We start from the raw sequence: 22,923 nt of genomic DNA, 5'->3' as shown, positions 1-22,923 counted from the left end.
AAAAAGTAATCTAAGGGGGAAAGTGGGGAGGGGAGATAAATGAAATGGGGAGGGAAAGGAAGGGTCAGAAAAAAGGAGGGTCAGGAAGGAATGGGTTATATACAAATATATAGAGGGCAAAATCAGAGGTTAACTTGCTTGTGTAGGCCCTCAGAGTATGGATATTGAATGCAGAAGTCTCCTTATTGCTCCTTCCCAAAGAGGTGGAGAATGTTCTGATTTCCACCACGAAACCTTCATCAAGAAGATCCTACAGCTTCAAATGCAAGAGGTGTAGGGCCAGTTAGCTGGACCCCCTTCTCATATGACCCAAGGAATTTGCTTCAGTATCTGTTCTTCCTCTCATCCTCAAGCTTCAGCATTTCTTCAGTCAAAGTTAATCTCTGTGTCATTGTGGCATATCACCAAAATAGATTGGAGCCCCAACCAACCTCAGTGTAGTCCTAGCTCAACTCATGAAACTTACTTTCAAACCTCTCAAGTCATTAGACTTGAATTTTCTCCCTGGAAAGATTCTCGTGACCATAAATTTGGCATGAAGAATAAGTGAACTACAGGCTCTGGTTTCAAATTCTCCATACCTGCAGTTATTTCAAACTCATCCCAAGTTCCTTCTGAAAGTGATGTATGCGTTTCACATTAATTGAGCTATTGTACTGCCTACATTCTTTCCAAGACCTCATGCACACAAAGTAAAACAGGCTTTTCCCTTCTTGGACTGTCAGAGAGCCAGGGCATATTACCTAAAGAGGATGCCACCTCACTGTACATTTCTCAACTGTTTGTATCCTTTGTTTCCAATAGAATGGGAAAGGCAGTTGCCAAATTAACTCTAATTGGCTAGTGGGCTGTAAAGTGCACTCTTATGTGCTGGCTGGCTTACAGATTACATCAAGGCTTATCAAATGAGAGCATGGTGACTTCAGTGGCACATCTGAGGCCACTTCCATTAAAGACATCTGTAAAACTGCTATTTGGTCATCACTTCACAATTTCACATCCCACTACTGACTGGGCAGCATAACTCAAGCTAACAGTAATCTTGGACAAGCACTTTTGCTTAGCATGTTCTCCCAGTAGTCCACTCTCCACTTGATGGGATCAGCTTGTCTTTGAGTAAGTGCTTCTGTTGTGCAACCCTCAGCTTGGGATTCCCCTCGAATTATGGCTAATATATACTTACGTGTCAATAGAGAAAGCAAGTTTGCTTACCTGCAAATAGGGTAGTTCATAGACAGCATGATGAATTAGCCATACTTAATCACTGCTCACCTCTCTGGAGGGTCAACGACCTTACTAAAGCTTAAACTATGGAAGAGACTAAGAGGCTCACAAGGCAGCATGTGTGGGACTCCCGCGCATGCCCAGTTAAGTTTTACTGAGCTCTGAGAGCTGAGTTTGTTGGCACCATTGGAAGACATCACCCACACGATAAGGCTATTTCATGCTGCTGTCTATGGAGAAGCCTCTTTACGGGAAAGCAAACTTGCTTTTAGGAGAAACAAAGGGAGGCCGGAAAGGAAAGGCTCAAATGGAGGCCCATCATTTTATTTTATTTTGGATTTAGCTAACACCTTATTGTTAGCTCACTGAAGATATTTCCCTATCCCCAGAGGGCTTGCAATCTAGGTTTGTACCCAAGGCAGCAGATGTACCCATGGTTATAAAGGGTGACAATGGGATTTGCACCCTAGATTTCTCCACTGCCTAATCAATAAAGACAGGATATCTGTTTTTAGGAAGCAACTGAAAACTCATTTATTTATGGAGGCATTTTAAAGTTTGCCGTCTAAAAGTTTTGACTGTTTTTGTTTATTGTTTTTATGGAAGTAATGCTATGTTTAATTTTATGTTTTAATGTTATATGTATGTCCATTGGAATCTGCTTTGATATATAAATCTGCTCAAAGTGGAATACAAATGTTTTTTCAACAAAATGTTGGAATAAAGCAGATATCTTGAACAAATATTTTTCTTGGTCTTTATAGTAAGGGAGAGTAAAGGGCCAAAGGCAAGGACATAAGGGACTGCAGGGTAAACAATACTACCAGTGCCGAGGATATATTATTCGAGGAACTGGCAAAAATTAAAGGACAAAAAAACAATGGGATCCAATGGGGAACATCTGAAAATACTGAAGGAGCTCATGGAGCTGTATTCAGTGTATCATTTTGAAATAGGGGAGGTTCCAAGAGCCTGGAACGCGCAGATTTATTACTGCTCAACAAGGATGAAAACAAAAGAAGAAACGGAAAAATACAAACCCGTTGGTCAGTTGTGGGAAAATGGAATATAAACAAGTAGGGAATGCATGCAGCGGCATGGCTGTGGGAATATTTCCAACACAGATTTATGCAAGGGTGCGTGTGTGGCTGTGTTTGGTGGGGGAGTTTAGGGAGTGTGTGTGTATGTGGGGGGATGATATAGAACTGAATATGATGTGGGCGGGTAGGCTGTGTGTTTTGGGGTAGGTAGGAAGTTGTATGCATATGGGGGTGGAAGAGTGTGGGGTTTTTTTTTTTAGGGATATGACTGTGTACGTTGTGAATGTGTTTGTGAAAGAGTGTGCATGGACGTTTGGTGTAAGTTAGATGTGTGTGGGTATCTGGGAGGTATGCGTGTGTATGTGTAAGTTGGGGGCAGGTGGTGCAAGATGGATGTGTGTGTGGATAAGATTGTAGGCTAGGAGGTAATGTGGCAGGGTTGTATATGTAAGGGGAGTTGTGGGATATAGGGTTTTGGGGATATGGTTGTGTAGAAGGGAGGAGTTGCTGGGGAAGGTGTATTTTGGAGGGGGGTATGTGTGTGTGTGGTGAGGTTTATTGAGAGTCTGCATCATTTATTTTCCCTGGCGCTGTGTGTGTGTGGTGACGGATGTCGACTGGTGTGGAAGCAACTTTTGGTGCCATCCTTTGCTAGTTGCTTTGGTTATTTTCCCTGTCTTTTTTTTTCTTTTTCTTCCTGTATTGCTTTGCAGTAAAGTGTGGGAAGGGTAGGGGGCTTTGGAATGAAGCGAAATCTAAGTTTTCAATAACTTCTAACAGTTTCCCATAGAAAATAATGGGGGGATTTTTTTTTTCCCCATTGAAAGAAGTGGGTTTTCTTTTTGGAGGCTCACATCTGAAAATACTGAGCTGCTGATTCTGGTTTTCAAACTTAACCGAGGTATGCATATTTTCTTCCTACATGCCAAATTTGGTGAATTCCTATCCCTTTTGTGGAGAGTTATTGTGCCTACAGGCAGACAGATGGACGGATATTGATCCTTTATACATAATTCATTCCAGTGTTCCCTATGTTGGAAAGCATAAAAAGCAAATGGAATTCAAACAAGTCAGAACTGCATGGTAACTTTAGAGAGTGCTTTTTAAAACCCCGTGACCTACATGTATGGGTGGGTAAGGAGCCCCTGGGGATAGGTGAGGGGGGTGGTTATGGGTGGGGAGACATTATAGGATGTCCCATACTCTTTTGGACCCTCTCCATGCCACAGTCTCTCTCCCCAGCTCACACTCTCTCTCCCCTACAGTTCTCCACACTCTGTTCACCATCTTGCTGTCTCCACACCTTTCCCAACAGTTCTCCACGCACTCCTCCCCAACTTGCTCTTAGCCCACCCCACTGATTCTATTTGCTCTCCCTTTTTCGCCACCCCCGCAGTTCCCCTCCCTTGCTCCCCTACTCTCCCAGTACATTTGTCCTAACCCATTTTTTAAATAGTAAATAGTGATCCTTGCCTCTTTATGTTTCGTGTGTTAATATTTATTTATTTATTTATTTATTAATATTAATATTATTAATAATATTAATAATAAAAATATTAATACTATAGATTTTGAATAAAAAGTAGTTTATTAAAAAAAAAGAAGACTCAAAACAGTCAGTGAAAGGAATGGCAGCAAAGACAGAGAGCAAGAGCCTTGCATTTTAGCAACGCTACTGGCAGGGCTCCATATCGCTGGACTGTTAACTTTATCTTGCAGTTCTGAAGACGGCCGAAAAATCTAATCTGTGGTTTGTTACCAGAAGCTCTGGATTTAACAGCTTGCTTGTGAGCATTTTCCTGTGAGGTGTGTGTGTGTGTGTGGGGGTGTGTGTGGGAGGGGTGGTGTGTGTGTGGGGGGGGTGTGTGTGTGTTTCAGTTTCAGGGGAATTCATTACCTACTTAATGTTCTAGTAGCCGTATGTCTTGGTGAAAATTAGATTATTTGCAGCCCCCTTTGTTGCCTCAGCGTAGAAATTATCCAGAGATGATGATGTATGTGATCTTTTGATACCACATAGTCTTTCTTCAAGTGCCAATCAAAAGCTCATATATAATAATATCAGATAATTTTTGTGTTGAGCCAGTAAAAGAGATCACATCCTAAGATGTACATTTTAATGTGCAGGGCTTCTGCTATTTTTGCGTGTTTCCTCAGCTGGCACCTAGTTTGAGCATGTGCGGAGGGTAATGAATGAATATTGACAACAGCAGGCCATTGTTTCTTTGCAGGATGATGTTTCACTGAGTGGATACAAAAAATACTTGATATCACAGTCATCCCCTGCTCCCCTGACCTCAGCAGAAGAAGAACTGAGACAGATCAAGATTAAAGAGGTATCCTATAGTATCTTGGAGATAAGTGTCTCTAGAGCAGTCTGTTCTTCAATTTGGCGTTATTACCTTTTAGATAAAATTAGTCCTTTAGACTGCACAGGTGGATTTATGTAATCTTCAACATAGCAAGAAGATGCCATTGTCTTTTTTTTTTTTTTTTTTTTTTCCCCTGTGGCACCTTGCCTGTAAACAGCATATTTATAAATCATTTGATATTCTGCTTTTTACCAAGAATGGCCTCAAGGTGCAAGTTAAATCAATTGCAAATGAATGCAATTTACAGCAGTGATTAAATTCACAGTAGGATAAATAACTCCCAAGTGCTTGGTCAGAGGCAGGGGGAGTTAGATCAGGGGGGAATGGGGTCTCTGCTGGGAAGACCAGGCTGGAAAGCCATTCCTTCACTTGTTTCCTGAGGGTAAGGTAGCAAGGTTCAGCATTGCAATGGAAGTACACGAGGAAAATAGAGCTTAATATTCCAGGATAAAAAAAAAGGAGCCAGTGTTTTGTGAAACCTGCCCCACAGTTTCAAAAGACATGAGTATTATGGATGAGATGCAGAGGACTCTGGTGATTGGCAGAGGAAAATGAGAGCAAAGATATATATATATGCAACAAGAGTGACAGAGGAGTAGTGAGGAGAGGGAAGAAGCTTTGATAAATTAGTGAGGTGAAAAGCTTTATGGGCAAAGTAGAATTTGAGATGTCTTACAAGGCAGGTGAACAGGCCTGTATAAAGGGCAGGGCATGTTCCACAGATGGTATGGGGAGAGAGCGCTGGTGTTTGAGATACGTCTTACAAGGCAGCGGAGTAGGCCTGAGATGGGAGGGGGAGAGTGAGCTGGAAAGGAACAATGAGAGAGGGGAGTGGAGAAGAAGGTGTGGGTGGAGGTACAGTGCAAGTGAGAATGTCAGCAAGAAGGTTTAGAGGACTATGAAGACCAGAATTAGGAGTTGCATGGAGATTAAAAACCAAGGAAGAATTGGAGAACATAAAAACAGAGCAGCAGAAGGGGAAAATTATAGTTACAGCAAAATTTTGAAGGGTTTAAAGAAGGGAGCTTGATGAGGAAACAAGATTTCCATAATCTGTACTACATCTTACTAGAGGGTTGGCTTTGTTTTTTGGGGTGGTTTTTTTTTTAAATAGTTTCTTGGGAAATACATTTGGACTATTTTCAAATGAATAAAATGCAGGGTTTTGTTTTGTTTTTCCCCAAAACATTTATATCTTGATTTCCTCCTCTTTGTCTGTCTGTCCCTCCTCTGTTGTATTATAATTCATATTTGTATATTTTTCTCAAAGGAAATTTATAATTATTGTGCATAGTTAGTTTTAGTATTAAGTTTAAATTTTATTTGTAATTTTTAGTGTTGTATAAGTGTTTACCTGGAATGTAAATTAGTGTTATATTCCTCTTTGAAGCCATCTTTGGACTGTGTAAAGTGGAATATAAATATGTAAATTAAAGGAAATGACTCAAAGTGTGTTACAAACCAGAAAAAGATGAATTTTCAAAGGTGCATGCATAAGAAATAGCCCTTGCTTGTGTAAAATAGTCTATACCTGAGTGTGCTATTTTAAAAACCTCAACATAATGTTAATCGGGGTCTGCAGGTAAATTTACAATATTAATGTAGGTAAATAGCTATTTTATAAGCAATTTATGCATGTAAATGTGGCACTTTACTTGCTTATGTATACTCCTGCTTATTATCAGGGTAAGTGATCATAAACATCTTAAAATTAAAAAAAAAAAAAAAAAAAGATTGGGTAAGGTTTCTGCTTGAAGTGGGGGGATTTCAGTCTAAAGAGCCAGTCACGAGCTGCAGATGGACTCGGCGAACGGATTATCTCATTACCACATGCATGTTAGAAAATCCCCCGACTTAGGCTTGTAAAATTGTCTGAATAACATGGGCAAAATCTACTCATGTTTCCCTTTAAAATTTGAAGTAAAAATATGCTGGTATATCATTTACACACACTTATTCTGCTAATTTCTGACATATCCAGCTAAGTAGCAGCTTTGCCGCTACTTAGACAAATTGGAGCTTATCCGGATAAGTAGTGGCACTTATCTGGCTAAATTGTTATTTATGCGGCTAAAATAGCCAGATAAACATTATAAAAAATAAAAAGTGCTACTTAGCCAGACAAATCTTGTCAGGTAGCTGGATAAGTCTAAAAGCATTAGCTATCCAGCTGTTTGATTTAGCTGGCTATGTAGCGCTTTTTAGACTTATCCAGCTATCTAACTTAGGCCTGGATTTATCAAAATGTGATAAGTATCGCATGTTTATTTAACAACTTTTAATATACCGACGTTCGTGAGGCACATCACGCCGGTTTACAAGTAACTCAGTTAAAGGAGGAAACTCAGTAACGCCTGCGAAAGGCAGGCGTTAATTTCTGAAAGTAAAATGTGCGGCTTCACTGCACATTTTACTTTCTGTATCACGCGGGAATGACTAATAGTGCCCGCAACATGCATTTGCATGTTGCGGGCGCTATTAGTTTCGAGGGGGGGGGGGGGTTGGCCGCATGTTTTCCTCGTGCTATTACCCCTTACTGTATAAGGGGTAAAAATAGCACGTTGAAAACGTGCGGCCAAACGGGGGCTAACAGTGCGCTCAGCTTGAGCACACTTTACTGCATCGGCCTGATAGTGATGTCAGACTGGGCACCCTGTTATACAAACTTACTAGCAATACAGATCTCTGATTTTCTCCGTTGATTATAGCTCTGTCTCTGTGTATGGACAGTCCTTCTCTCACTCTCTATGTAGAGAACCATAATTTACCAAAATCCAATAAAACAGGAGAAAAGCCTCTGGTCTAGATAGAATTCTTGCAGAGGTGTATCAGATTGAGTTGGAGTAGTGGATTTCTATGTTGACCTGGTTTAACAAGATAATTTGATCCTAGTAGTTTCCCCAGTCCTTTGAACTAAGAAGGAACCAATAAACTCAATGTTTTCCATGAAACTCTTTCAAAGGACATGCAGAGGGTAATTTTCAAAGACATTTTCACACATAAGATCCACTTTTATGAGGGTAAATGGTTGTTCTAAAACTGACCCTGGCTCAGTGAGTGTACTTTTATGCACACCAAAGAAATGCATTAGGGAAGGGGGGCAGAGTTGAGCTGGAATCAGCCCTTATGTGCACACTTTTTTGATTTTAAAAAGTATGCGTCTAAGTATATAGGTGTAAGTTATGCCCTCCGAAGAGAAGGCGTACCTTTTCAATGAGAGAATGTGAGGGAGTAGTTGAGTATTTTCAAAACGAAAATACGCGTGCAAATTCACTTTGAAAATACTCAGTAAATTCTGCATATACACCGTATAGACTTTACTGCTATGCGGGCAGTGCCGGTGAAAGGGTGTCCAGCCATCCTAGGCGGTGATGTCACCATGTGATTGATCTCTCTCCGTGCATAACAAATGATCCCAGCTCCTCAAAGAAATAAGTACCCCCCAAAACGGAAAACTCTCTTCAGCTCCGTGCCTCACCCACGCCACTGGTCATCTTGTCCATCCTTTCAAAACTGCTGCCCTTACTGGTTACTCTGTCACCCACCCTCTTCCGCTGCTCTAGGGTACTGTGTACCCTGTCTAATGCTTCCGACAGCCCTGTATGCGAGTTCTTTCAAAATTACCCTTCCATTGTTCCACCTGCTAAACTGGCCTGGGGAGCAGGACATTTAGAGAAAGAACTGCCAAGTTTTTAGACCTGGGCGCTTCCCTCTGGATATTACTTTTACACTCATATATGTTGCATAAATGCGAGAAAATCGTCAGATCTCTATATTTTGCTTTATTGATCTCCGTGCAGCCTTTGAGTCAACTGAGATGGAGAAAACTGGATAAACTAAGTATGGACCCTACATTATTAAAATTAATTGTGGCATTATAAAGATATCTGGTCTCGGCCAAGCCGCACATTTTACTTTCAGAAATTAACTCCTACCAAAGGCAGGAGTTAATTTCAGATGGCACCAGGCAAGTGTACAGAAAAGCAGAAAAAAATGCTTTTCTGTACACCTTCCAACTTAATATCATAGCGATATTAAGTCGGAGGCCCCAAAAATAAAAAAAAAATAAAAATCTTATTAAAAAAAAAAAATCTGCCTGCGGGTTGGAAAACCCGCTGACAGCTGCTGCTTCTGTCAAAAAGGAGGCGCTAGGGCCCTCATTTACATATTTTTTTTTCCTGAATCGCGCGCCCAGGAGAGTGGGCGCTCGCCGGCTCTCCCGCGGGTTTTTCTGTATCAACCCGAATATTGTTACCTAGATTTGCACTCATTTTAAGCCCACTCTTAAAACCTGCGTGCCTGATTTTTTATCGACACGCGGGTATAAGTGGGGGGGGGGGATTTAATAGATGCGCGCTGCGACGCAATAGGCCTTTTACCCAGTTCCCTCCCAGTCTGCTTCAGTAAAGGAGCAGACTGGGAGGGATCTTCTTAAACCCCCTACCTAACCTGCCTCCCTTTTCCCCTACTCGCTCCAACCCCTAAAAGCCTGTTGAGTTGAAACCATTAAGATAAGTGAATTAATTTTATTTGCTAAAAGGAAAAGAAGTCTAAAAAAAAAAAAAATGTACAATTTTCAGACGGATGATTAAGAGTAAAGCAACGAAGGTCAGATGACTGGGAGCACTTGTTATGATGGTCCTATATTAACACAGTTATGTATGATTTAAAAATAATTTAAGAAAGAGAATTCTTTGGAAGGTTTGATTGTGTATGTGTATGCATATGATTAATAAAGTGACTTTGGCTTAGTGAATTATAATATTCCCAGATCATATTTAGGATGGTTTTCTTCACTATCACCTCATTTCAGAGCACCCATGCTAGGATTAAAATCACCCGTGATTACTCATCTAGTTCCCAGATAGTTGTCTCTTAATCTTTCTAAATAGAGTTGGTATTGCACCTATTAATGTGAGCCGGCTGAAACTGGAAAGAGAGAGAGTCATTTGAAAAACATCTATGAACTAGGCAGAGTCCTCTTATAGAAAAGGTCTCCAGAGAGTCACTACGGCCACCACGCATCCTACAGTAAATTAAGTTGTTTGGTGTCAGGGGCAGCCAGAAACTTCAGAATAGGGGTGGTGGGTGTTGCTGCCACAAACAGAGAGGGAACCGTCAGCTGGCGGGGAAAGGAAAAAGTAGTGCTTGGGGGGGTGTCCGAGAATAGAGGAGGCCAGCGGGTGGGGGATGGCATGCCCGGGAAGGAGGCTATGCAGTCTATTTCATGCTATTCTGCAGCGGGAGGGGAAATCCTGCAGCAATTGGTGCATCCACAGAATTGCAGGAGACTAATGTCTTTTCTTATGTTGCCCGGTGGTGCATGTGAAGATTTTGCTTTTGATTGTAGTCTGCTTTGATTAGTGTATTTTGTAAAGGCAAAATATAAGCCTGAAATTTTATTTATTTATTTTTATTTAAGGCTTTTGTATACCGATGTTCCTGTACTAGTACATATCACATCGGTTTACATAGAACCAAAGTTGGAAATTACATCAAACAAGAGGGTACAGATAACAGGGCTAACTTCGTATAAACTTATAGATAAAGCAGCGAACGACTTAAAAAAAATAAAATTATTATAAATATAAGAATAAATATACAAAATATAAATAAACATTCAACAAACTTGGATTTACAGCAGACTTGAAAAGCATGAGTGCATTATAACATACAGCTTGTGGGGAAATAATGAGATTAAATTATAAGATTAAATGGTTACAGCGTCGGACATCTCGCATCATCGTGAATCTGACCCTGAGGGAGAGACTTTTAAGTGAAGGCTTTTCACAAAAGTACAGGAAAGTGAAGTGAAAGTACAGGAAAGTGAAGGCTTTTCACAAAAGTACAGGAAAGTACAGATTCCACTGGAAAGTATAGAGACTCCTCAACAGAGAGGGTAAGAACACCAGGTTTCCGGATATGGTAAACTATATGACTTGCCCACAAAATCAAGAAAGTTTACATTCCCTAGCTTGGATTTTATGCTGTGATATTTCGGGATGATCTTAATGCAGACCAGAACCCTATTGGTTTATCTCTAGTCACCATGGGTCAGTAAAATGACTTTGTAGATGGTAAGTTGTACATATGGCATGATTACAAAGCACATTCTGCGATTCTTGATTTCAGCTTTTCATAGTAACTGGCAAGAAGTGGGGGCAAGGAATAAACAAAGGGGATCGACAGAAGCATGATTTTCATTCCACATAGCAAATGGTTTTTATATCTGAATCAAGGAAGAGACTGAGATATTGACCCCCAAATCACTAAGCAATGGAATAAGTAGAGTGCCATGCCATTTTACAATCAGTAATCCATAGGTGCTGACAGTGCTTCCTTATGGCATTCAGATTATCATTCTGTATCTTCTCTAATCTCTAGGCATGAGATTCTTTTAGAACTAGATTTTTACAGGAAAAAATCAGCTAGACGCACCCTTACCAAATGAGCTTTATTGGCATCTTCCACCAGAAGTCTGGTGACATAAGCATTAGAACCCTTTGACAGAATTCTTAGCCTGTGGAGCACAGCCTTTCTACAGTTCTTAGGGTTTTTCTATTTTCAGATACATTTTGCTACTGCAGTCTCTCTCTCTTCTCTGATGCAAGCTGTGCAGTTATTGGACGATAGGCGATCCTTAGCAGCAGACATGGTCATAACATAGTTTACCCTACATTTTTACACATTATCCTGGAATGGAGGGGAATATTGTTGGGCTCATTATATCACTTACCTTTATATTCAGGCCTAAATTGGGATGAGCTTATTTGAATCACTGAGGCGCGGTAGAATAGTACAAGATGATTCACTAGTTAACAGGATGGGATCATTATGTGCAGCCCTGTTACTTACTAATTCCTCAATTAAGCTTTGCAAATCCTTTGGAAACTCCTAGGTCACATTTTAGTACTGATTTAACCAACAGAGCTGTCTGACAAGTCACTTTTCAGAAAATGTATCATCTGCGTTTCTTAGATCAGGGTTTCCCTAGAGAAAAGAAGAAAAAATAACTTGTCACCATGTTTTATGTTTGCTTCTTGCCAGGATACAGTGATGTCTGTTTTGAAGCCATTTTTTCCACAGCCTTAGGGGCAGAACGAACATCCTCTAGGGCAGAGCTTTCCAAACTTTTCATGTTAGTGACACACTTTTTAGACAAACATAATTTCGTGACACAGTAATTCAGTCTACCAGCAAACCAGAAGTTAAAGGTTAAACGAACAAAATGTATTTCAACAATTTATGTATGTTTCCTTAAATATATACATAAAATGTTTCACAACACAACCTCTCATAATAAATATTTGCAGGCTTCCACGTCCTCCATGCTGATCTCGTACATTGTGAGATCGGCATAGAGAAAGTGCTACTCTTGCACATTCCCAAAGATTACATGTGCCAATCAATAAAAAGTAATTTATTTTTTTTTACGTTTGCTGTCTGATCTTAGTTTTCTAATCGGTTGGTCACAGGCTTTTTTTTCCACCTTTCCTTTCTTGTTTTTTTTGCCAATTCCTTTTACAGGGTCTTTTTTTCTATTTCTTTTCTCTCCATCTGTCTTCTTCCCTCAAACACACAATCAGGTTCTCATTCTCACACGCTGTCTATCTCACACATTCTCACACACACAGGCTCTCACTCACATGCAATCTCACACATCCACAGCTCTCACTCTCACATGCCTCTCTCTCATACATACATATTGTCTCTCTCGTGCACATGCTGTCTCACTCTCACACACACAGGCTCTCTCACTCCTACATGCTCTCTTGCTCAAGCACAGGCTCTCACTGGCACATGCTGTCCCTCTGCACGGGTTGCCGAAGGATGGGCTCTTCAGAGGCCCTGATCTTCCCTGGCCGTGACATGGGATCTGCAGCGGCCCTGCTATCAGGTTTCCTCTTCTTGGGCTGCCGCGACGTGGGATCCGCAGTAGCCCTGCTATCGGGTTTCCTCCTCTTCTTGGGCCGTCGCGACGTGGGATCCGCAACGGCCCATTAATGCTGCTCTTCTTCTGTACGCAGCAGATGCTCCTCCTCCTTCTTGCCCACGCGGCTCCGGCAACGTTTTTCTTCCGGGGCTGCACAGGCAGGAAGGAGGAGGAGGAGTGAACGTGACCCTCTTCTTCGGGCCGTGGTGATGTAAGCTCCACCACTGCCCGCCGATCTTCCTGCTATAGTTCCCTGCTTCTGCCGGCCCTGTGGACCGGGCGACACACCTCCACACTACAGGCGACACACTAATGTGTCCCGACACACACTTTGGAAAGCTCTGCTCTAGGGACTTAAAAAAAAAAAAAAAAAGCTGAAGCAGACAATCTTGTTTAATTATAGATACAAAGCTGGTTGGAAGTGTGCTTTCCCCATGAATCCAAAATGGTTGCACACTTCTACATTGTGGATATCCTGAAAATCTGACTGGCTAAGTGGGTTGAGAAACCCTGCCTTTAATCAACAAACAACACAAACCTATTTGAATGTACTCACTGTATCCTGGCAAGAAGCAAACGGAATACATGGTGGCAAGTTATTTTTTTTTTCCCTTTTACTCGTGATTTCTTTTTTTATTCTCTTTAGCGTTTGTGTTGGAGCAAAATAAACAGAAATTTAAACATCTAAAAAGCTTTTAAAAAAATAAGTAAATAAAATGAATTAAAATGGCATTGAAATAGAATACGTCCTAAGGTACCTCATTAAAACACCCAGCAGCCAAAGGCATGGAACAGCTCTCAATCAAGGCATGCCTCGACCCACAGTGTCCCAGCAAAGCCTGAGCACCACCCTCTAGCGGTCACCGAAAAAAAATAGAGCAACAGCTTGGTGAAAAGTCCCAGAATCTCCTGCTTAGACATGCATCCCACTTTCTCAATTTCTTGGTTTTGTTTTTTGATTTTAAAAGAAAATTGTTCTAAATTGTAATTCTTCCAGCATGTGACGTCACCTTTTTTTAAGTGGAGTGTGCATGAATTTGATAGTTTGTTTTATTTTATTATGCAGTTTGGCCGCAGAGGAACATTTTGTGGTATGCCAACAGCACATGCTGTGTCACATCTTCATTGTCTGGTGTCATTTTAAGCTGTACAATATCCCCATGCATTTCATTATTGGAAATTGTTTGATCTTTTTTTTTTTTTTTTTTTTTTTTTTATTTATATTTTTATTGACACTTTCCAATCAAATAATACAACCGGAGTATGTGTAACACAGCATGTAACTATGTACATTGTACAATAAACTGACTCCATTATACCATAGTATCTTTGTTTTGCATGTTTTTATCCCCCCCCCTTTCCTCCCCCCCCCATCCCTCCCCTTCCCTATGTGGTATCTATGATGTCCCCGTAACAGCAAGCCCACACATCTTGTCACCTTACAACCGCACCCAATATCTCATTGTGGACATTTCCCCCATCATCCCTCACCGAAAACCGTGCCCAGAGGGTAGACAGTATTCCCCTTTCCCAACCGGCATGTCTATCTTTTAGCACAATGGATACTCAGTCCCCGTCAGTAAGTCCCATACCACCGCAGAAATGGTTCCCATATGATAACATGCTTGGCCATTGTATCTTGATGTTGAGCTCTAATATATGACCAGTAATGCATTAGCCAAAGTCTCTGTATAACATTAGTCAAGGTAGGCACTTTTTCCGATTTCCAGTGCACCACTAACTCAAGACGTGCCGTGCTGAGAATGTAATGCACCAATGTCCGCTTAGGACCCGTCCAGGAATCCGGAAATGCCGAAAGTAGATATATCTCTGGGCTTAATGCTACCCGAGTAAAAAGCAGCTGACCCATCATTGTCTTCAATTGTTGCCAATATATTTTAATTTTAGGGCATAGCCACCATATATGCAAAAAAGTCCCCTCCTCCCCACAGCGCCGCCAGCAATGAGCCCCTTGAGCGGGATATATTTTATGGAGTTTAGAGGGGGTAAGATACCATCGAGTCAGAAGCTTATAATTAGTTTCCGTTAGTTTAGACGAAATAGAGCTTTGGGACTGATTTTCGAAGCATCGCTTCCACTGAGTAGCCGTCCATTGTAGTTGTAACTCCTTTTCCCATTGCCCCTGAAAGCGAGCCTCTATCGCAGTCGAGTCCCGCAGCCAAATATATATATTGGAAATAACTCCTTTGGCTTCCGTGCCGGGGCTGCACATGGCTTCAAAGGCCGTCTTCTGCCGAATCACTCCTTGGTGCACATGCGGTGCCTGGATACAGTGTCGTAGTTGCAAATAGTAGTAGAATTCCGTTACTGGTAGGCCATGGATACGCTGGAGCTCTGCAAATGGTAACAACCCCTGTGCCTCCAGCACCTGCCCATAGTGCCAGAGCCCCCATCGCCCCCACCTGCTAGGATTATTACCTTCCTGGTAGACCCAGCTCTTGTCTTTATATAAGCCAAGTGGGAGAAGAGGGGTAATCAAACCGGGCCCCGTCAGTTTGGATCGACACTGCCGCCAAATTTTGATAGTAACTCGGGTAAAGGGGTTACACAGCTCCGTATTGGAACTGGTCCACGGCAGCCCCCACACTCTATGTATCAGGGCCCCCCCCCTGCATGAATCCTGTTCAATCTTTACCCATTGTTTCATGTCCACCCCCGCTTTCCAGTCATAAATAACTCTTAATTGGGCCGCCTGAAAATACCTCGTAAAATTCGGTATCGCCAAGCCCCCCCGTTCTCTGGAGCTCCATAAAATTTGTCTGGAGATCCGTGGCGGTCTCCTTCTCCAGATGAAATGGAAAATTTTAGTATGTAATTTTTTCAAAAACTTAGTTGGTACATCTATGGGCAAGGTCTGAAACAGGTACAGCCATCTAGGCAACACATTCATTTTAATAGTGGCCACTCTGCCGAACCACGTCAATCGGTATGGATTCCACACCTCAAGATCCCTTCCAATTTGGTCCATCAGGGGTACATAATTTAAGCGGAACAATTGCGTCCAGTTCGCATGTAACATTATGCCCAGGTATTTCAATCCCTTTTTGGCCCATTTAAAAGGAAAGTGGGCTGTAAGACTATCAATTTGACTCGTCGTAAGTGTTAGATTCAGGAGTTCCGACTTAGTCAGATTAACTTTAAAGCCAGAGAGGGCCCCAAAGCTCTCTGTTTCCCTGATTAAAATTGGTAGAGTCAATTGGGGTGCGGTTATGGAGAACAAGATATCATCCGCAAACAGCGATATTTTATACTGTTCCCCTCCACTAGAGATCCCTTTAATGTCCCCCTGCTGTCGAATCCGAGCAGCAAATGGCTCCATGTATAATGCGAACAGCAGTGGTGATAGGGGACACCCCTGTCGTGTACCCCTACCAAGCGCAAAAGGAGGAGAATATCTCCCATTAACTTTAATACACGCCTTCGGGGAAGCATACATTGCCTTGAGCCAGGTGCAAAAATTAGCCCCTATGCCCACTTTGCGCAAAACTGCGAACAGAAACTCCCAATTCACCCTATCGAAGGCTTTTTCTGCATCGACCCCGAGTAGGACTGCAGGAACCTTCTGCTTCTGCGCTATCCACATTAAATTAACTACCTTCCGGATATTGTCCCCAGCCTGACGTCCCGGTATAAAACCAGCCTGGTCTGGGTGTACGAGCATGGGCATAACCAGATTTAATCTCTGGGCGAGAATTTTGGCCAGAATCTTTAAGTCCACATTGAGTAGCGAGATAGGGCGGTAGGACCCACATACCATTTTATCTTTACCAGGTTTAGGAAGTACCGTAATACCTGCCAGTTCCATTGTTTCAGGCAGGGTATGCGTACTCAGAATGTCATTATATACTTTTTGTAAATGCGGTACCAGGGCATCTTTAAACTTTTTATAAAAGAGGCCCGTAAACCCATCCATCCCCGGTGCCTTTTGGGGTTTAAGGCTAGTTATAGCGTCCACTATCTCCCCTCTGGTAATAGGTTTATCCATACTCTGCGATTGCGGACCCGTCAGGGCCGGCAATCGCACCCCTTGCAGATAATCATCCATCAATTCCCGTGAGACCGGCGGACCTGCTGCGTATAAGTCCCGGTAGAACTGAGCAAACCGTTGCCTAATTCCCTCATTATCCCAAATACAGTGCCCCTTTATATCTTTAATCTTTAGTATAGTGCTCTGTGAGACTTGTTTTTTTAATTGCCCGGCCAGAAGTCTGCCCGGTCTATTACCCTCAATAAAATACGTCCCCCTCCTCTGATCTAGTCTGTCTGCTATTTCCCCATCCAACATAACTTGTAATTCATGTCGTTTCTTATCCAAGTCTCTTAAGATGCGCCACCCTCCATCTATTTTATGTTTCCGTTCCAACCGGGCTATATCCTGACGTAAGTCCCCTTGCGCCTGTCGGTGCTCCCTTCTGTCAGAGGCTTCCTTAGCTATTAATCGGCCTCTCATGACAGCCTTAAAACAATCCCAGATGGTCCTAGTAGGAATCGTCTCCGTCTCATTCAACTCAAAGTATTCCTGAATATCCCTGTGCAGAGTTTCGCAAAACTGCGAATTAGCCAATACCCTCTTATTTAACCGCCAGACCGGAGGTTTCAATTCCTCCCTTACCAGGCCAAAGGTGCCTTGAATGCTAGCATGGTCCGACCATACAATATTCCCTATCTTCGTATCCTTGCAGCACAAGTGCCATTGTTTACTCCCCAACAATAAGTCAATGCGGGAATAGGTATTATGCACTCTGGAATAGAAGGTATAATCCCTCTCGGTGGCATGGTGTACCCGCCAGATATCCACCAATCCCCAATTGTCCATCAAAATTTTCAAGCGTACCCTATGGGCATTTCCCCCCCCTCTTTTCCAGTTACTATGATCTAACTGAGTATTTAAGAGGGTATTAAAATCCCCTCCCAATAGCAGGGCTCCCTGAATGAACCCGCTCAAGGTTTGCTCTAAATGAACAAAGAATTCCCCTTGCTGTTGGTTGGGAGCATATATATTAACAAACGTAACCAGAACATTATCGACTTTAGCCACCACTGCAATAAATCTACCCTGTTTGTCCTTTTTACAGTCCAGGATTTCAACTCGGAGGCTATTAGCAAACATGATACCCACTCCCCCTGTTTTTTTCCCTTCCCCATTAGAGGCTAACAGAATGTGGGGGAACGCGGGATCCTTCAGCAGCCTCTCATCTTTTCTAAGTAAATGTGTTTCTTGTACAAAATATATGGAAGCTTTTAATGCCTTTGCCTCCTTAAATAGTAATTGACGTTTTCTGGGGTGATTCAGCCCTTTCACATTTAGGGATACCACCTTAAAATCAGCCATCACATCCCAGGACCAACTGCTGCTGCAAGTGCCTGGCCCTCAGCAGACACATTAGACCGCAAGGAAAACCCCCTCCCTCCAGCCCCAAAGATACCACATATACCCCTCCACAGTACCCTCCCCTCCCCCCCCCTCCCTCTCCATCAATAATGAGGTCCGGACCCTCATTCTTTCCAGTAAGGAGGAATGATATCACCCAGTGTAGCATATAATAAACACTTAGTAAACCATGTTAACCAACAATGTAAACTGTAGAAACGGACCCTCTCCAGGGCCTTCAGCTACTATAAAACAGTGCCCCCCTGCACCCACATCATAGGCAGTCTCTCCTCGTTGTGACCAGCATATGGTGAAACTCAGTCCCAATTGGAGGACACACTTTTCCCAACCAGTCTTCTGTAGCTGCGGCTCCTAAGCAAAACTCAAAAAGCTCCATCCATCCTTCCGCTCATGGCCGGTCAGGTAGCCACATCCACCGGGCGCTCCTTAGCGCTATCCTGCCTTCGCAGCCTCTTCCCTCCTTTGCCAGCATGTTGCCATCTGGGACCAGGATTACTTCTCCCAGCCGGTTCCCCCGGCTCCTGCCCTTGGATCGCGATGCCATGTTGCCGCAAAAATTTCCCCGCCACGTCGGGTTTCCTCGCCACGCATGAATCACCTGATATGTTGAACAAGATCCCAAACGGGTAGAGCCATCTATAGCGTATGTTCTCTGCTCTCAATGTATCCGTAACGCTCTTCATCTCTCTGCGCTTCTGCAGGGTTACGGAGGACAAATCATTAAAGAGTTGAATGACCGATCCCTTCCATTTAATCTGTCCCATACCCCGTGCCTTAGTCATGATGAGCTCCTTGATGGGGAAGTTGTGAAGGCATGCCACTATGTCCCGGGGCTTGTTGTTAACCAGCTTGCCCAGTGCTCTATGCGCCCTATCAATGGCAATATTTTCTTCCACCGGTTTCTGAGTATCTCCTCCCAGCACAGCCCGGCATATATCCTGCACGACCGCCACATAATCCAGGGTCCCCTCCACCTCTGGGACCCCCCTGATGCGAATGTTGCATCTCCTCTGCCTGTTCTCAAGTTCCTCTATTTTATTGAGCATTTCCTCCCGGGCATTTTGTAATTGCAAAATCTCAGCTCCCTGGTGCTGCAGGGCCTCCGCGTGTTCATCAGCTCCCTGCTCCACCACGTGGAGCCTCTCTCCCAGCTCTTCCACTTCTACACGCAGCGCGCCCATACTATCTTTGATTTCTGCCTTCAAGGACTGGATAATTTCTTGCTTTACCTCCTGGAGCCACCGCCTGATCTCGGGTGCCGTCGGGGCGCTTCCAGGGCTCATGATCGGTTGTTCCCCCGGGCTCGGGTCCTCCTCCTCCGCCATTTTGTCTGCTTCTTCCTCGCCCCGGGTGCTCTGGCGCGCGTCTGCACCTCCATATGAAAATTCAGATAAATCAATTGCCCTGCGTCTCGTCGCCATTACCGACCCCCGTGCAAGCGATGAGTCCAGGCAGGTAGAGGAGCCGTTTCGCTAATTTTTTAGCGTTTTTTATAGCGTGGCTACACGGAGCTCCGCGGTTAAGCTGCCGCTCGCATCGGGTGACGTCACTTCCTCTGAAATTGTTTGATCTTTTACTTACAGTATGCCAAATATTCCCTGATATTTTCCTATAATTTGTTTAAAAAAAAATCTATGCATCTGATTCTGCATGTTTTTTGTACAGTGTCTACAAAGGTTTATTTAAGTCTTATTCAGTACCCATAATTATGTAACACTTGTGACCATCTTCTGGAACCAGGGAAAACCTGGTTATCTCCCTGCTAGTGTTCATGTGTAATTTTTGTTTGTTTTTATTTTTTTCTTTGTTTATATGAAGGGAGCTTTCTGATTTTAGGACTTTTATGCCTGAAGTGTATTGGAAACTTCCAATATATCAGAGTATTTTCTGAGATATATATATATATATATATATATATATATATATATATATATATATATATATATTTTTTTTTTTTTTTTACTGAATGCTTAGGTATTATTTATAATATTATGTCTTTGATTTGTGTTGGGGTTGATTGTTTTTTTGATATGTATACAATGTAACTTTGACAGAAAATATTTTTGCTTTTAAATTGAAGAAAATATGTCTTAAGTTCTTCATTGACAAGCAAGATTAAATCAGTCAGAACCAGTAGGTGATGACATCCAATGATGCTGACATGGTCCCTGCTCTCTGAGTTTATCTGAACATGCGAAGAAGTTCCCGCTTCACCTTCTCGGTCTTTCTTTATCCGAGCTGCCACACAGATGGATGCTCTCTTGATATATATTTTTGTCATTTTTGGCTATTTTAAAATAATATAAGGGTCAATATTCAGATGGTTTGTCCAACTAAGTTCAGGACTTAGCTGGACAAATCTTGGGTTTTAAATTTCCCAACCTTCCGATTGCCTCTGATTTATCCAGCTAATTGGTTAGCAATATGAAGTGGAAGGGTCCCAGGGACATTTTGCGGTGGAGTCATCTTAGCAAGATGACAAACTAAATGTCAGCAGATAAAAATTACAAAATGGTCCATCCAGTCTGCCCACCAAGGTGTTTAGGGTTGTAACTGCCACTCCATGCAGATTACCTCAGGGGTAAGGATGCCCCATCCAAGCCATAAAAGCAGGTGATAGCCGAACCACCTCCTCCCAATTTTATTCATTCATTCCTTCTTGCGGTGCATAGAGAGCCTTCCCCAGATGTAGAAGCACAAGGGTGGACTGCTTCTGCCTGCTGCCATCATGAGTGAAATTGATCAAACTCCACTGAAGTAATGTAAACGGCCAGACAGCTAAACCATATGTTTACTGCAACATCTGCCCAGCTGGATCTCTTAAATGCATCACTGATGGGTTGTAACTGCCACTCCATGCACTTTACCCCTATACAGAGTGATTGAGGAGCTTTGGATTCTCTTCTCATGAAAGAACTTTTAATAAAGAACTGCACAACCTAAATATGTTACAGAATATACTACCTTTTTGTTTGTTTTGCATTATTTTTGACACAGAACGCCAAGGTACCCTGTAAAAATTTAGAAAGATATCTATAAAGCATGAGGAAGATGGTCAGAGCAGTATAGCAGGCTTTTTCGCTTTTAGAGTTATTTTAAAGTCACGACAAAAGGTGACCTGAGAAGGAAGCCCTAAAGCAGTATCCAGCCCTTGAAAGGAAAAAGACTGAAGGTGTCCTACAGTCCCATGCAGGAGAATTGTGAGCTAGCTTTAAAAAAAATATATATATATTACACTGGCCAGAGACATTTACACTTACACTAACTCTGATATTCAGAGTTAGCTGGGTAAGTTATCCGGCTAAATCTTGTCATCCCATTGTGCAGTCCTAAAGTTATCCTAAGTTCATGAGGCTAGTTAGGACTTTATCTGGCTATATTCAGCTGAGAATCCTATGAAAGGATTCTAGCAGTTGCCAGCCCTATGGCCTAGAATCCGCTTCCCGTCACTTTGAAGTGAGAGTCTTTCTCAAGTCTTTGGAAGCAGGGCCGGCGTGACCATTAGGCAGGACTAGGGAGTTGTCTAGGGCAACGTCAGTGGGTTGGGTGCCACCAGGTGTGCAAGGGTGCCATTTTCAAAATATGAAAGAAGGGGTGACAGCAGTCAGGGGAGCACTCGCGAGAGAGAGAGAGGGTAATCATAACTTTATATTTCTACCACTGTCAGAAGGTAAATTCAACTCAGGTTGGGTTTGGGGGAGGTGGTGTTACATTGGTCTGCCTAGGGCACTACAGACCCTTGCACCAAGCCCTGTTTGTAAGCATTTAAAATCTATGCTATTTAAGCAGGCCTTTGAGTGGCTGGACGAGAGGTAATCAGGAGCTAATGTTAGGAAAATAGCAAATTCAGCAAGCACTCTGGACATTTGACACAGGGGAAAGGAGTAACAGTTTAAGTCAGTATTTGCCAACCTTTTCATGTCAAAGGCACACCTACAATAACAAAAATGTTGAGTGGCACAACAGCTTCCATGCAGCAGCCAGTGCAGACACGGAGAGGACTCGTGGCCAAAAGAAGAGCTAGGAAAGCACTTAAAACCCCACCAGTTTTTAAAATAGAGAAAGGGGATGAAGATAAACATGAGCCTGCCACAAAGGACCATGTCCCTCCACATACTTGTGGCTGCCAGATCTCTTTCACTGCTGCTGCTCCCAATACTCAGAGTAAGTCATACGCAGTGCTCAGTGTACGCTCTCCCTGTCTCACTCAGCCTGGGAATAAGACAGAGGCTGGAAGGACACACAGATGGAGAAAGGAGGAGGTTCTGTGTGCAGTGTGCACAAAGTGAGTCCCAGCTATCCAAGTCCTGCATGCTGCCCATTAAGGACTAAGGATAATGCCGAATATAGATGCTTTAAATAAATAAATAAATAATCACCAAAAGCACTCTGCTGAATATCTGTGACAATTCACATGGTTACTTTCAGCTGGATAAATTGTCCAGTTGTCATGCTGCTGAATATTCTTAATTCTTTTTTTCCTGCCGCTGCTGCCTTGTTAGCCCCTCAAAAAAGACTTTCAAGCCGTACTTTAAAAAAAAAATCAATAAAGTGAATATCATTATAGAAAATTCAAATCTAAGAAGGCTTCCATTAGTGAGTTCAAAGCCAGCATTTCTGGGCATCACACATCAATTAAAGACCATCATTCCCTCTGCTGCTGCTTGTGCCCAGACCATCCTACCTGCAGCAGGAACTGCGATGTATTGCCCCAAAACTTTGGCACAATGGCGGGCAGTGCAGCTACTCCACCTCCTGAAGACCTCTCTGGATTCCCAGTGCCAAAAGAAGCACTGGAGATCATGCCAAGTGTTGACCTCCCCATATTCTGTTGGGAAAGCTCCCCCCACCATTGAGGAAGATTTGAGCTCAGCACAGAAGCCAAATGGCACCAAGAAGAGCATTTAAGTGGCACAAGAGTTCTCCTCCAGGGTTGTCTCC

At 42.7% G+C, this 22,923-nt stretch overlaps 1 protein-coding gene across 2 annotated transcripts in view; it reads left to right on the top strand.

Moving 5' to 3' along the window:
• The window catches only part of TWF1 (twinfilin actin binding protein 1), a 67,110-nt gene that overhangs the window by 21,834 nt on the left and 22,353 nt on the right, over window positions 1–22,923 (top strand). Inside the window, exon 5 of one of the 2 annotated variants that reach the window (XM_029615198.1) lies at window positions 4,496–4,600. The exons of the other annotated variant lie outside the window; for it this stretch is intronic. Within the exon in view, the coding sequence (XP_029471058.1) occupies window positions 4,496–4,600 (105 nt within the window). The remainder of the gene's footprint in view (window positions 1–4,495; window positions 4,601–22,923) is intronic. 2 annotated transcript variants of the gene reach the window in all.

This window comes from Rhinatrema bivittatum, chromosome 9, assembly GCF_901001135.1.
Source record: "Rhinatrema bivittatum chromosome 9, aRhiBiv1.1, whole genome shotgun sequence".
Lineage (NCBI taxonomy): Eukaryota > Metazoa > Chordata > Amphibia > Gymnophiona > Rhinatrematidae > Rhinatrema > Rhinatrema bivittatum.
This window is presented reverse-complemented; position numbering and strand designations above follow the sequence as displayed.